Source organism: Lipophrys pholis (genome assembly GCF_963383615.2).
Source record: "Lipophrys pholis genome assembly, chromosome: 1".
NCBI classification, from domain to species: Eukaryota; Metazoa; Chordata; class Actinopteri; order Blenniiformes; family Blenniidae; genus Lipophrys; species Lipophrys pholis.
Window position 1 is genome coordinate 18,754,158 of NC_137635.1, and position 13,313 is coordinate 18,767,470.

A 13,313-nucleotide genomic window follows, 5' to 3' on the forward strand; every position below is an offset into this window, starting at 1 on the left:
AAATTAAATGTCTGATACATAAATCAGATGATATGACTGTAAAGAAAAAAAGATCAAAACATCCCAGCAGCAACAACATTTAACATTTTTAATTATGTTTTATTTGATCGCTATTGATGCACAAGTTATGCACAAATATTGTATGAAGAGTTAATAGGTAGTCTTTTTTTTTTTAAATAAACTTATTCTGTTTGAAATATTGTAAATAGTCTGTATTCCCACTTGAAATTGATAATAATGAAACTTTCAAACAATACTTCAATTTGGCCACTAGGAGACGCTTTACCTTGAATGAGATTTATGGTTTTTTTTTTATTTGTGTATTTTGTTTTGCATCCTGTAGTAGACACATGTGGTCTACCAGAGAGACACGACTCTTATATATTTGATCATTTTTTCTTTTAATTAATTAGTGCTTTTTTTTTTAGGGTTTAAAGTGAGGGCAGAGCTTCATTCATGCCTACACACAGTCTGCAGTCTGCAGCTTTAAGACAATCCGGGCATCTGAGCAGGTCTGAGCATGACATCATTGATATTGTCAATGGTGTGAAGTGAGAGAGGAGAGGGAGAGAGAGAAGGAGAGACAGAGAGAGAGACAGAAAGAGGGAGGGAAGGATCTCACTGTCTAGTTTCCTGCAAGAAATCCAAAACAAATCGTGACTCTGAGATTCTTGCAGAGTCTCGTCGCCTCGGATCTGATCGACTTTCACTGGATTTATAACATTTGCTTGGAGCGGAGACTCTCTGGGGTTATGAGCCGTCCGGAGACGCGTCGGTGCGTCGCTGTCCAGGGTCCTGAGTGAGACCACCGAGGAGGTGAGAGGAGGAGGAGGAGGAGGAGGGGGTGATGGGGTGTGTGCGCTGTGTTGGCTGGTCAAGGTGTCTGGAGGTGTGTGTGTGTGTGTGTGTGTGTGTGTGTGTGTGTGTGTGTGTGTGTGTGTGTGTGTGTGTGTGTGTGTGTGTGTGTGTGTGTGTGTGTGTGTGTGTTAAGGCAAATTAATAGTCCAGATAGGAGAGTGGTGTTGGTGGTGCGCATGTTCAGAGGTCCTATCTGGAGGGTGTGGTTATGGGAATTATTACCACATCTGATGGTCAGCTAGAGATGAGGCAGTGTGTGTGTGTGTGTGTGTGTGTGTGTGTGTGTGTGTGTGTGTGTGTGTGTGTGTGTGTGTGTGTGTGTGTGTGTGTGTGTGTGTGTGTGTGTGTGTGCGTGCGTGCGTGCGCGCGCGCGTGCGCGCGCGCGCGCGCGCGCCGTCCCCATCGTCCCCATGTACACTCTCGTGGTATCTGGGGCAACGTGTGTGAAGTCCTCTGTGTGAAAATAGCAGGTCTGGCCTGTGTGCGTTTGTGTGTGTGTGCGCGTGTGCGTGTGCGTGTGCAGCTCCTCTTGCTGCTGCAATAGTGGGTCTCAGTTTTGTAACAGTGGATGCTGTCAGACAAAACGAGCAAGAGAGAGCTGATGTGAGAGGGTTTGGTCATGTGCAGCGCTGCTTTTATTTATTGTCCCTGCAAAGAAGAAAAAAAATAGGTTGATGCGTGAAGCTCCACAGTGCAGTCAAGACTTGGACTTACAGTCAGACAATAATGCAATGTCAAACTGGCTTGTGTATATATATATATAAATGTTGGGGGGGGGGGGGGGTCCACCTCGGAGCTTTAGGGTGAGGAAGACATGACTCATTTGGATTTTGTTTGGAGTCTCCGGTGTAGAAGCTAGGAGTTTATGCAAATCATTTGTACACAGGACCACACTCCTTTGAAGTGTTTTGGGAGGCATGTGTGAAACACACGCACGCACACACACACACACACACACACACACACACACACACACACACACACACACACACACACCTGCAGCTCTGACTAAACATGTTACACAACTCCACACTCTCTCCTTTCACCTTCTCCCCATGCACTTTCTAAACACTTCACCAGGGCCTGTTGTTGTTGTTGTTGTTGTCGTTGTTGTTGTTGTTGTAGTCCTCAATTCATCACCGGGCACTGTAACGGTGTCAGGAGTCTGCTTAAAACAGGAGCCTTGTTACATCAGACGCTGCAGCTCAACCAGCACTTTGCTTCACAGTCACTTTCTGGTGAGCAACGTTTTCCTTCCCAGTTCCAGTGATTCGACTCGGGCTGCACTGCTACACGTCACTGTTGAGGCTCAGTGGCTTTCACCTCCGGTTCTCACTTCACTCAGGATCCAGCAGCTCTCCGGGCTTTGACTTGAAAGTCTGCAGCTTTGCACCATGGTGTCCTTTTACTCTATTGATCAGCAGTGATTGATGACAGCTTTGTGCTTGTTTGTATCCGTGTGTGTGTGTGTGTGTGTGTGTGTGTGTGTGTGTGTGTGTGTGTGTGTGTGTGTGTGTGTGTGTGTGTGTGTGTGTGTGTGTGTGTGTGTGTGTGTGTGTGTGTGTGTGTGTGTGTGTGTGTGTGCGTGCGTTTTAACCCATCAGTGAGTTAAGAAGCCCAGGAGCCATGGAGTTGAGGGTGGGAAACAAGTATCGCCTCGGGAGGAAGATAGGGAGCGGCTCCTTTGGAGATATCTACCTTGGTGAGAAGGTTCCTTCATCCCACCCATCCTCCAGGTGCTTTCAGGTTGTAACCACGCCGCCGTCGTTCATCTCTCCTATCAGGTTCAAACATTGCCACAGGGGAGGAAGTAGCCATCAAACTGGAATGTGTGAAGACGAAACACCCACAGCTCCACATCGAGAGCAAATTCTACAAAATGATGCAGGGAGGAGGTGAGACACACTTTATTAAAAACCTTTATTAGCAAATCAGGAGGGTGTGTGAGGAGATCAAGCTGCAGTGAGGTATCTGGGCCTCTGAAGGTTGTTTAATCTTGAAATGCATTGAGGTCTATTTAGGGTCATTCAGGGACAATAAAGACTTCAGCTTGAATGATGGAGCGTTTGAGTTGGTTCATGGTTGTTGAGGGTAAGTTTCATTGATTCATGCAGTGCTGATGACTGATGTTAGAGAGGTACTGAAACTTTACCTAAATTGTACTCAATTACAACTACCGGTAAATGTTTTTTGGGGGGGGTTGATATGCAAGGCCCTGTCTCAAATACTACTACAACTATATGTTATGTGACATTTTACCACTTCACTGGTTTATTTTGCGAAAACAAAAACACAGAAAGAGAATTTTAAATGTCAGTTAGATCAAGAAACTTTTGGAGGGATGAAAGGATTGGAATATTTATTCGAACTGTGGATGAATTCAATGGAAACGTATGATTTTACATGTGGTAAAGTGGTTCGCATGCTGCAAATTCTACTTAAGTATAACTAAAATTAAATACCTTTTTAAGATATTGCATAACAGCAGTATTGTGACGACCTTGAATATGTTACTTTCACAAAAGAGAACGGTTATAAGAGCAGATACAAAATCTTCAAGTACTGTTTTCCAGAAGAGGATGGACGGTCAGTGTGGGGGCAGAATGGAGTATTTTATATCGATGTAAAAAATTATAATAATTAAAAAAACTTCAAAGTTTTCTATTGAACAAAGTGATTCTATTGGAATGTTTCCCAGAGTATAGTGTATGTACACCACTCATTCAGACAACACCAAAAGCCCAGATGATTTATTTAAGAGTGCTACGTTGTTTTTATGGTTTTCTGGGCTATTTTATACCAACATTACACACAGAAATAATAAATATTCATGACTGCTGAAGAGTGAAAGAATACGTAGCTAACTGTGATATTCTGGCATTACTCTGGGTCCAACGCCACAAAAGGTTTTATTCATGAAAAATTTAAAAAACAAACGGCATTCTTACCTTTTATTCTGAACTTTATTCTAATTTTTGAAGCTGAAATAAAACTGCACCAAAGTAAAAAGCAAATTTTAAGAAGAAATTAACTTAGATCACAGTCACATAAGTTTAATAGCATCACTGCTACATCAAATTGTTCCCAAATATACTAAAGTATTCTCTTTGAACAGTAGTTCTTGCTCTTAGAGTGACCTTGAAATACTATTTGTCTGAAAGTCTGAATTAGAAGAATTTATAGCAGCGACGCTGTGATTATGGGCTGGTTGTGTCTGGCGTGCTGTACAACAGTAATATATTGTCCCTGGAATTTCATATTTTAACTTATCAGAATGTTTTAAAGCACAGAACAAGCTTTAAAAAAATACAAGTTGGATTTGTGATAAAAAGTGAAAACCTAGATTTAGGAAAAAGCTCATTTCTGGGAGGTTTCATGTCTGATTTTAAGCATTTTAAATTCATTTCAGAGCCCGATATGTAACAAGATTTAGGAAGACTTTAACTGTGATCTTAATATGTTTTAATGCTTATACATTACTTTGCACTGATTATTGGAGAAATACATTCTCAAGATTGTAATATATAGTTCCGGTGATTTAAGATTCATTTTCATACTTGTCAAACCCATCGCTGACCTCTTGTGTCCCGATGATGTGGGAACCAACAACCTGAAAGTGAAAACACTCTTGTGGATCGATGGTTTATTCAAGGATAAAGGTGGTGACTCAGAACAACTCTGTATTGATTTGCTGTGACTCCTGTTTCTAAGTGGACCCGAACAATGGCAGCAGAAATGGCCCTCACAGAATAATTGAGCCCCCGGCTCCCCTCACTGTAGGAGTCCAGTGTCCGGGTCCTCTTGGTTGAGACTATATAGAAGGATGACTCACCGCCGAACTCTCAGATGTGCATCCATCTTTGTAATGAGGGCTTTATGAACTGGAGCCCCACTGTAATGCCCCTGCTGACCGTCTGATCAGTCACCTGTGGAAGACTTGTGTCCCTCACATGTGTGTGTGTGTGTGTGTGTCGTGGTACTTTAGCAATTTCTAGTTTATAAGAAGAAGAACAAATGGATAAACTGCTCCAATGACAAAGTGTTAGTCGAAACATTTAAGGCACTGTTTAAATGAAGTGCGTGGTGCAGGAGTGCTGGCGTGTATTCAAGGTCATTTATGCTATTTTAAAGGCAGGTAATATGAGTACAAAGAACGGTGAGTGAGTCAAAGTGGTTGTACTCAGTCAATCATAGGAGTGTTTTGGGTGTGTGTGTGTGTGTGTGTGTGTGTGTGTGTGTGTGTGTGTGTGTGTGTGTGTGTGTGTGTGTGTGTGTGTGTGTGTGTGTGTGTGTGTGTGTTTGAAATATTGAATAAGCCAATCAGTGGGCAGCCTCACTTTCACTTTAGGGAGCCAGATGTGTTTTCATCCTGCAGCAACGTGATTAGAAAGATCCTCCACGGTGCTTTTCTGCAGAGGAAACACGTCTTTTTCTGTACTAAGTGACAGACGTTGGAGTGCTACAAACGAAGTAGGACCGTATTGCTTCTGACTTTTTACTCCGTTTTCATTCAAATGTAAATGCTGACAATTGATTGTGTTTTTTGTTTTTTTTACCACTTTCTTTTCTTTTCATTCACGCACAGAAGAAAGGGGGGAAATCTCCTCTAACAGGGTCATTCTTTTCATTTTGCAGTCATTCATGTTTTGACGGTCCACATTTGTCACATGTATCTCCAACTATAATCAGCCGTTGTTGTAATGTGGGGAAGTTCTGCCTTCACCTCGTCTCTTTTTTACTAGCTGCCATTAAAACTTTGACCAAATCCTGATCTACTTTCTGTATATTTCCCTTCAAATTACCAAGACATAACGCCATACATTTCTTAATTATCGCATGTCCAAGCACCGTTTATCAAAGTACCATGAATAATGTCCCAGGACAACTTGAGTTTTGAACAATCCTCAAATATATGACTTTGCCACCCGTCCACATGTTCGCCAGGCTGACAGTGGAATTCATTCAGAGAAGTAGTGGGCATTTGATGTTCTCAGGTTTCACAGCTTGATATCTACTGTGTGTTGTGACTCACTTTCAGTGAGAGTCATTGCATCTCGTGTGATAATGAAGCGCTCCATTTCCTACTCCTCTTGGTTCCTCAGTGGGAATCCCGTCCATTAAGTGGTGTGGAGCTGAAGGCGACTACAACGTTATGGTGATGGAGCTGCTGGGCCCCAGCCTGGAGGACCTGTTCAACTTCTGCTCCCGCAAGTTCAGCCTGAAAACAGTCCTGCTGCTGGCCGACCAGATGGTGAGACACACTGGCAGCACGCACCTCAAAACACAATCGTTCATCGGGGCTTTTTCTGACCACGAGAAATGAAGCAGTTACGTCAAGAGCTTCTGTTTCATGGAGGCACCATCAGGATTCAATGAGTATTTATAAAGGTGATCCTCAAGGCCTGCAGGCTGATAGATAGAAAGATAATAGACCGAAAATTAACCTTTAATTGCACTAGACATCCTGATAAACCTACACATTTGCGTGCACACAATGTGCTGCAGTCCTCTGCTGGCTGGGAAGCTCCAGGGAACGAAAGGGTGAGACTATTTTTAGACCGGAACTAAATGGATCATTGGAAATCTGAGAATGATTTGCATCCAAACCTTTGACGCTCGGCTTGAAATGAAGCGTGTCCCTTCAATATCTCCGGTTCCAAAGTCTGGATCCAATGTAGGACATGGAAGCTCCACGAGACGGCCCTAATCCCTGTCGCCGAGGTCGGCCTGTGGTGTCTTTTACCAGCCTTTTTAATCCCTCATATGTTCCTTGGTCTAGTTGGCACGTTTGTTCTTTTCGTCCCATTTTCTCCCAGCCACTTTGACCTCCTTTTCTAACCATTGTAGCTGCTCCTCTCCTCTCCTCTCCTCTCCTCTCCTCTCCTCTCCTCTCCTCTCCTCTCCTCTCCTCGAGCTCAGACTTTGTTGGCCCCATAACATGGAATGTCTTCTGTATAGCTGCAGAAAGGCTGGCAGGGTTATTGATCAGTCCCAGTGAATCAGCTATTATTTCAACAGGCAATGAGACTTGTGCCCTTTAAAACTCTCTTTCACTTTTAGAGTAGACATAATAACCATGGGGGGGGGGGGGGGGGGGGGGGGGGGTGAATCTCACTCCACCAGTCACCATCGGTGAAGGGTCACAAGAAGCAGGTGGAGTCTCAGGCTGCAGTACTCACAACTTCTTAAACAGAATCACATCCATTTTTGGTCCTTTTAGATGTATTTGTAACAGCTGCAGTGTAACTTTATATTGTGGGAACTGTATGTTGTGTATATATGAGACATGAAGCACATGGAGTTAAATGAAAAGAGATGTTTCACCGGAGGGTCAGCTTACATGTCATGAGATGAATTACTCAGGGAAAGTGCTGGAAAGAGATCTCTGTGACTGATATCATAGGATTCAAATTTCGGTAAAGTCATGATCAGTAGGACTTGCTGAGATGAAAACATCTGTGGAGCAACTGAAATTGAAAAAAAACAACCCCCCCCCCCCCCCTCAAAACACCTTGTTCCCTGTCTCTTCAGATCAGCAGGATCGAATACATCCACTCCAAGAACTTCATCCACAGAGACGTGAAGCCAGATAACTTCCTTATGGGGCTTGGGAAGAAGGGAAACCTGGTCTACATCATTGACTTTGGTCTGGCCAAGAAATACCGCGACGCCCGAACACACCAGCACATCCCTTATCGAGAGAATAAGAACCTCACCGGCACTGCCCGCTACGCGTCCATCAACACCCACCTGGGCATCGGTAAGGCCACATCCTGACCACAGCTGTGACCAGGGAGGCAGGTTTGTCTGGATCTCTCTGGATCCAGTCACCAGCTGTAACGCAAAGAAGTGTCTGTATGGATCTGGTATTTGATCAATACAGATGTTGATGTTAGTTGACTGCACCCCCTAACCCTAACCCTAACCCTAACCCTAACCCTAACCCTAACTCTTAGCATTGCCTGATCGACCAATATGTGCGCAAAATAAGGATCTATTATTTGCTCAGCACAATCGGTAGATTGCACCCATCACCTGAAAGCTCTGGACATCTTTGCCTTGTCGTTGGACACCAGCACTCATTTATCTATAGTTATTTTACTGATATATTAGATATTGGCTCAAATCCACCTGAGCAGATACTGTAAAAGTGTGTGCTCCTAAAAACCCTAAAAAATGAAAGTGTTTTTGTTATAGCAAGATGCAGAACTTCCTGTCTCTTCCAATGGCATCTGGGAATCTTGCACAACAACAATCAAAGTGTGAATGTGACTGATCATGTGAAGCATGTTATGACTGCTAAAGTCAATTAAAGGGAAACTAACAAATCCTTACGCTTGGTAGATCCCTTCAGGAGGGAACTGATCGGACAAGCTTAACAGTAAACAGATTATTATTGCCACGTGACGTTTAGACAGACAGAAGAGTCTTTCCTTTCCTCTCTACCTCCTTTCATTCCTCTCTCTTCCTCCATTCGGTCTGTTTCTCCACACAGAGCAGTCCAGACGAGATGACCTGGAGTCTCTGGGCTACGTTCTCATGTACTTCAACCTGGGCTCTCTGCCCTGGCAGGGGCTCAAGGCTGCCACCAAGCGGCAGAAGTATGAGCGCATCAGCGAGAAGAAAATGTCCACCCCCATTGAGATGCTCTGCAAAGGATACCCCTGTGAGTGAAAGCAGACGAGGACTTTAGGATGATTGGACCGGAGAGGGATTTGTTTAAGTTTTGCTTCTCTCCCTTCTCCAGCTGAGTTCTCTACATACCTGAACTTGTGTCGCTCGCTGCGCTTCGATGACAAGCCAGATTACTCCTATCTGAGGCAGCTCTTCAGGAACCTTTTCCACAGGCAGGGCTTCTCCTACGACTACGTCTTTGACTGGAACATGCTGAAGTTTGTGAGTCTCACTCCTGAAGGTGTGTGATGCTGTTCGTCAGTGCATATTCACATGTGGAGTGTTTCCGTGTGATCTCAGGGCGCCAGCAGGACGGCCGAGGACGGGGAGAGAGAGAGGAGGGAGGGAAAGGAAGGAGATGAGCGAGCAGGAGGAGGAGGAGGAGGTGGCGGTGGAGGAGGAGGAGGAGGAGGAGGAGGCCAAAGAGGAGCCGGAGGTCGAGCTTTGCCGTCCGGTCCAAACCCGTCTGCAGCCAACAGAGTGAGGAATGAGGGAGATGCAGCTCCGCCTAACCCGGCCACACGTGGAGTCCAGCAGTCAGGTCAGGACTCCCGAACGTTACACACACACACACACACACACACACACACACACACACACACACACACACACACACACACACACACACACACACACACACACACACACACACACACACACACACACACACACACACACACACACACACACACACACACACACACACACACACACACACGTTGCTCTACAACACCAGAAAAAACCCCGTCCCAGTTGTTAAAGTGTGTGTTTCTGTGTGTCCAGCAGGGAACCGTTCTCCTCAGGCGGGGAGGGCAGAGCGAGCCGAGAGAGAGAGGAAGGTGGCCATGAGGCTTCACCGCGGAGCTCCAGCCAACGTCTCCTCCTCTGACCTCACTGCACGACTCGACCAATCACGCATCACTGCATCACAGGTAGGACAGCTGAGTGATGACAGATGAAGTTACTGCATGGCCCGAGGAGCGCGCCCTATGACAGCTTTTCCAGATTTACCAATATTTGAAAGAAATTTGATTGTGTTGATGTGATTGTTTTATATCTCGTAACTCACATCTTCGATCCTGAAGGAAGCTTTATAAAGTACACAGAAATCCACAACAGTCATTGTTAATAATGTCAAGCAGTAAAGCTCAGAGTCTCACGTTATGACTGTGGCTTTACCACCAGTGATTTATTCACCTTTGTGACTGCAGCTTGCAGGTTGTCAAAGATGCAGCAATTCAACATCCAAATATCCATATATACATTTTCAATTCAAATGAAGTTTTTTAATCACAGAATTCTACACATCTGAACTGAAATTAACAGAATTTGATGGAAAAACACTGCAGATCAGTTCGGATTAATTCATGCAGATCAAACAGCCTTATTGTCGTCATATTGTAAATTATATTGTAATCTCAGATGTGCCCCCAAAACATTGTGATAATCAAGTCCCACATCTTCATATATTAAATATTTTTACCTCAGAGGAAAACAATGTATAGGAACATACTGCTAACAAACATCACCACTCACAATGACCTGTTCTATATTCTATTATATGATATATGAGATATTGTATAGAGTGGATGTCAAATATTGCAATACTGTAACTGAGTAGCATGTTTAGGTGATTTTACTTTTTTCAGGTTATTTTCTATGTAGTAATTATAATTTTGCTTGTAGCTAAGTACAATTTCAACTAAACAATTAACAACATAAAATTAATAGGTCGGTCAATGCAGCCTACTAACCAACCAACCTTATTTATAGTCTTTTAATAAATAAAATGACTGTTGTGTATTTACATTTGTTGACATATGTATTGGCATTGTGTTATTTCATATTCCGACATGGATATTTTATTCTTGTAAACTACATCAAACGCCTGCTACTGACAATGCAAGTAAAAAGAGTCATTTGTACTTTTCCTTTAATATTTTTTACCACACTTTTACTTAAGTACCTAATAAGTACTGTTTGAGTACAAGTCTTCAGGACTTTTTCCAACGCTGTTGATGTTCAACAAACCTCCACTCTGACTTTAAATGTCCACTCTATTATTAATCATTTGATCCACTCTAAGTTTCCATTTATCCTCCACATCCAGGTCAGTGTGCCATTCGAACATCTGGCGAAGTGAGTTCCTCCTCGCTGGCCAGCAGGTCAGTGGCAGGTATGGACATGTTTAACACACGCAAGCACACACATGTAACATGTAACCGAGCGTAGGACCCTGTGCCCTCTGTCCATTTGTTTTCAGGCTACTTAAGAAGAGAAATAAAAGACCACACACACACAGTTTGCATAATTAAGTCGACTCTTAGTTTAACTTGAAATATACAGATTAATTCAATACATTTTTTTTGACATAGCATTAAATACAACACAGTCATTTCAAGGCACTTTTACCGAGAAAAGCACAACAATTCCACATGAGCAAGCATTAAGCGACACTGGAAAGGAAAAACAGAAAGAAACCTGCAGAACCAGACCGTGGCGGCGGCGGCGGCTTTCTGCTGTTCTGATTGGGGTTAGGAGCAAGAAGGACATAACAGGAAAGGACAGGCAGACAGACATAAACACACTCGCTGCAGATCAGAACTTCAGATATACTGTAATTATTTTCCTCACCGGGACCTAATATTTTTGTCCCCATACGTCCGTTTGCAATCAAGTTTACATTTCCACTTGCTTGAAATACGCCAATCTAGTTCATTCATACACTCGTGGTGCAGTTGCCCGGTCTGCGCCACAGAAAATCCCAACTGGGGTGCAGTTTGCGCTCACGCTTGCATTTTCGATATGGGAACAAACGATGTCAACAAAACACATGTTGCACATCTGCTGTGACATTTTCACGAGATGTCGTTAATTTGTGTGCTGCTCTCGAAATTCTACAACTTCTACAAAGTGTCAAACCAAGAAATCCAAACCATTAAAAACATAAAGATACAGTGAGCATGAGCAATAAACTAAAACCTAAAACTAGATCCGGGATCAGCTGGTTTCACAACTTTTTCATTGTTACTATGAAAATGGAAACAACTATCAACTTTACTATCCAATATGCCATGTCATTAACAACTATTTTTTTTTGCAAATTGGCCTCAATCCACATCAGTTAAGATGATATTGGAAGCACTTCGACACCATCAATGTAATGCTGCTGATTTGTGATCATACCTTCATTACAATCTCTTTATTGTGGCGTCTGCCTGAATGCGAAAACACAAATAATTCTGTTCTGTTGTATCTTTGTATGTCCTCAGCTGTAGGGTATCAAACATCCCTTACTTTTCGAATGGATGAATGTAAACATGAATGAGTGGAGGAAGAGGAGGAGACTTCGGCGTTGCAGACCCTTCAATTTAGGGGACAGAGGGCGTCCTTGTGTCTGTCAGTATGCGGTGTGAGCATGCCCGGTGTTAAGCCATGCTGAGATGATGGAGAACAAAAATAAAAAAAGACTTTAGAAACTCCTCCGGCTGGACTGGGTAGGTGGAGGAGTGCGGCCTGGTGGGGGAAGGGGGAGGCGGGGCAGACAACACAGGTCCTGCCCCTTCTTCACTCATATTCACCTGCCATCAACTCAGAGGCTCAACTTGCAAAAAAAAAAAAAAAAAAAAAAAAGAATATAGGAAGGAAAAAAATGCACAAAATGAAGTAATTTTTAACTATTCTGTGGTTTACACCTGAACTATCAATCTGCTAATGTGAGAACTACATCTGCTGCTTCTGGTGTTCTTCGTTCTGAATACACATGTAAACAACAATCAAAACAAACACGAAAGGTTATCCAAGGCCTATGATAATAGACGAGGCCAAAAGAAGTGGACCAAGGAGTGGATCGGGTGGGTGAGCGTGTGACAGAGCGTGCGGTGAATTTGCAGGTGGTGGCGAGGCCGCTTCCCGTCAGTGTACGTGTCCGTCTGTGTTGTCGTCTTTAAGTGTTCGTCTCGCCTTCAGCTTTGCATTCGAGAAGAAACAGAAGATGGAGGAATTGAAGGAAAACCTTTTTTTTTTTTTTTTTAAGTTCCCATCTTTTCGGCTCCTCCTGCCGAGGGGAGGCTGAAAACACTGAATGTGACCGGAGACGGAGGAAGTGAGCAGGTGAAAACAGGATTGTACGATATGATGAAGCCTTAGTCCAGCTTGTAACTCCAGGCATGAGAAGACTTGAGAAAGTTGTAGGATCTTGGTGGTAAGCAAGTCTGGTGTTACATTTGTACTTTTGTTGCTCTGGTTTTTTTTTTATTTCATGTAAAATGTGTAGATACCTTTTGCCAGCCTGTGACAGATTGTTTAAAGATGCAGCAGGAGGAGATGGTACAGCTCAGCTCCTGACATCCCTGGGACAAAAAGCAAACCTTTAGAGCCTGCCTGATGTGTGTATTTTGGTTTCCATTATGGCAGGCAATGACGGAAAGGTTCATGTTCATATTTTTGAGGAATTGTGATTGAGAATTGATGACTTGTCTCAGGTCCGTCAGGATAGAAGGAAGTCACTGACTGGAAGACGACTCGTGTCCTGTACATTTCTTTACCATGCTTCAACTTTATTAATATAATATTTGTGTATATTTTCTGACTCAATAAAAATATACACTCCTCATACTGTGTTCTGACAAGATGCTTTACATTTAATTTAAAGAGCCTCAGTGGTGTAAAATGTACCAGGAGACATAAAACCTTTTAGACTCTGACAAATTACACAAATCGTAATGCATTTCCAAAAATTGGCAATGCATTGCCCTAAAACAAAGGTTGGAACATTGGAA

General features: G+C 43.2%; 1 protein-coding gene across 1 annotated transcript; it reads left to right on the plus strand.

Moving 5' to 3' along the window:
- The first annotated feature begins 540 nt into the window (after positions 1-540).
- csnk1e (casein kinase 1, epsilon) lies at positions 541-12,141 on the plus strand. The gene is made up of 11 exons (XM_080477957.1): positions 541-816; positions 2,463-2,560; positions 2,643-2,753; positions 5,961-6,109; positions 7,390-7,618; positions 8,354-8,524; positions 8,606-8,754; positions 8,833-9,073; positions 9,316-9,464; positions 10,643-10,708; positions 11,805-12,141. The coding sequence occupies exons 2-10, from the start codon at positions 2,485-2,487 to the stop codon at positions 10,673-10,675; spliced, it is 1,308 nt and encodes a 435-aa protein (XP_080334083.1). The 5' UTR covers positions 541-816; positions 2,463-2,484; the 3' UTR covers positions 10,676-10,708; positions 11,805-12,141.
- The last annotated feature ends 1,172 nt before the right edge of the window (positions 12,142-13,313 follow it).

Coding starts and splice junctions, on each gene's coding strand:
- csnk1e (XM_080477957.1), top strand. CDS start 2,485: ATGGAGTTGAGGGTGGGAAACAAGTATCGCCTCGGGAGGAAGATAGGG. Junction 2,754..5,960: donor CAAAATGATGCAGGGAGGAG/GTGAGACACACT, acceptor TTGGTTCCTCAG/TGGGAATCCCGTCCATTAAG. Junction 9,465..10,642: donor CACGCATCACTGCATCACAG/GTAGGACAGCTG, acceptor CTCCACATCCAG/GTCAGTGTGCCATTCGAACA.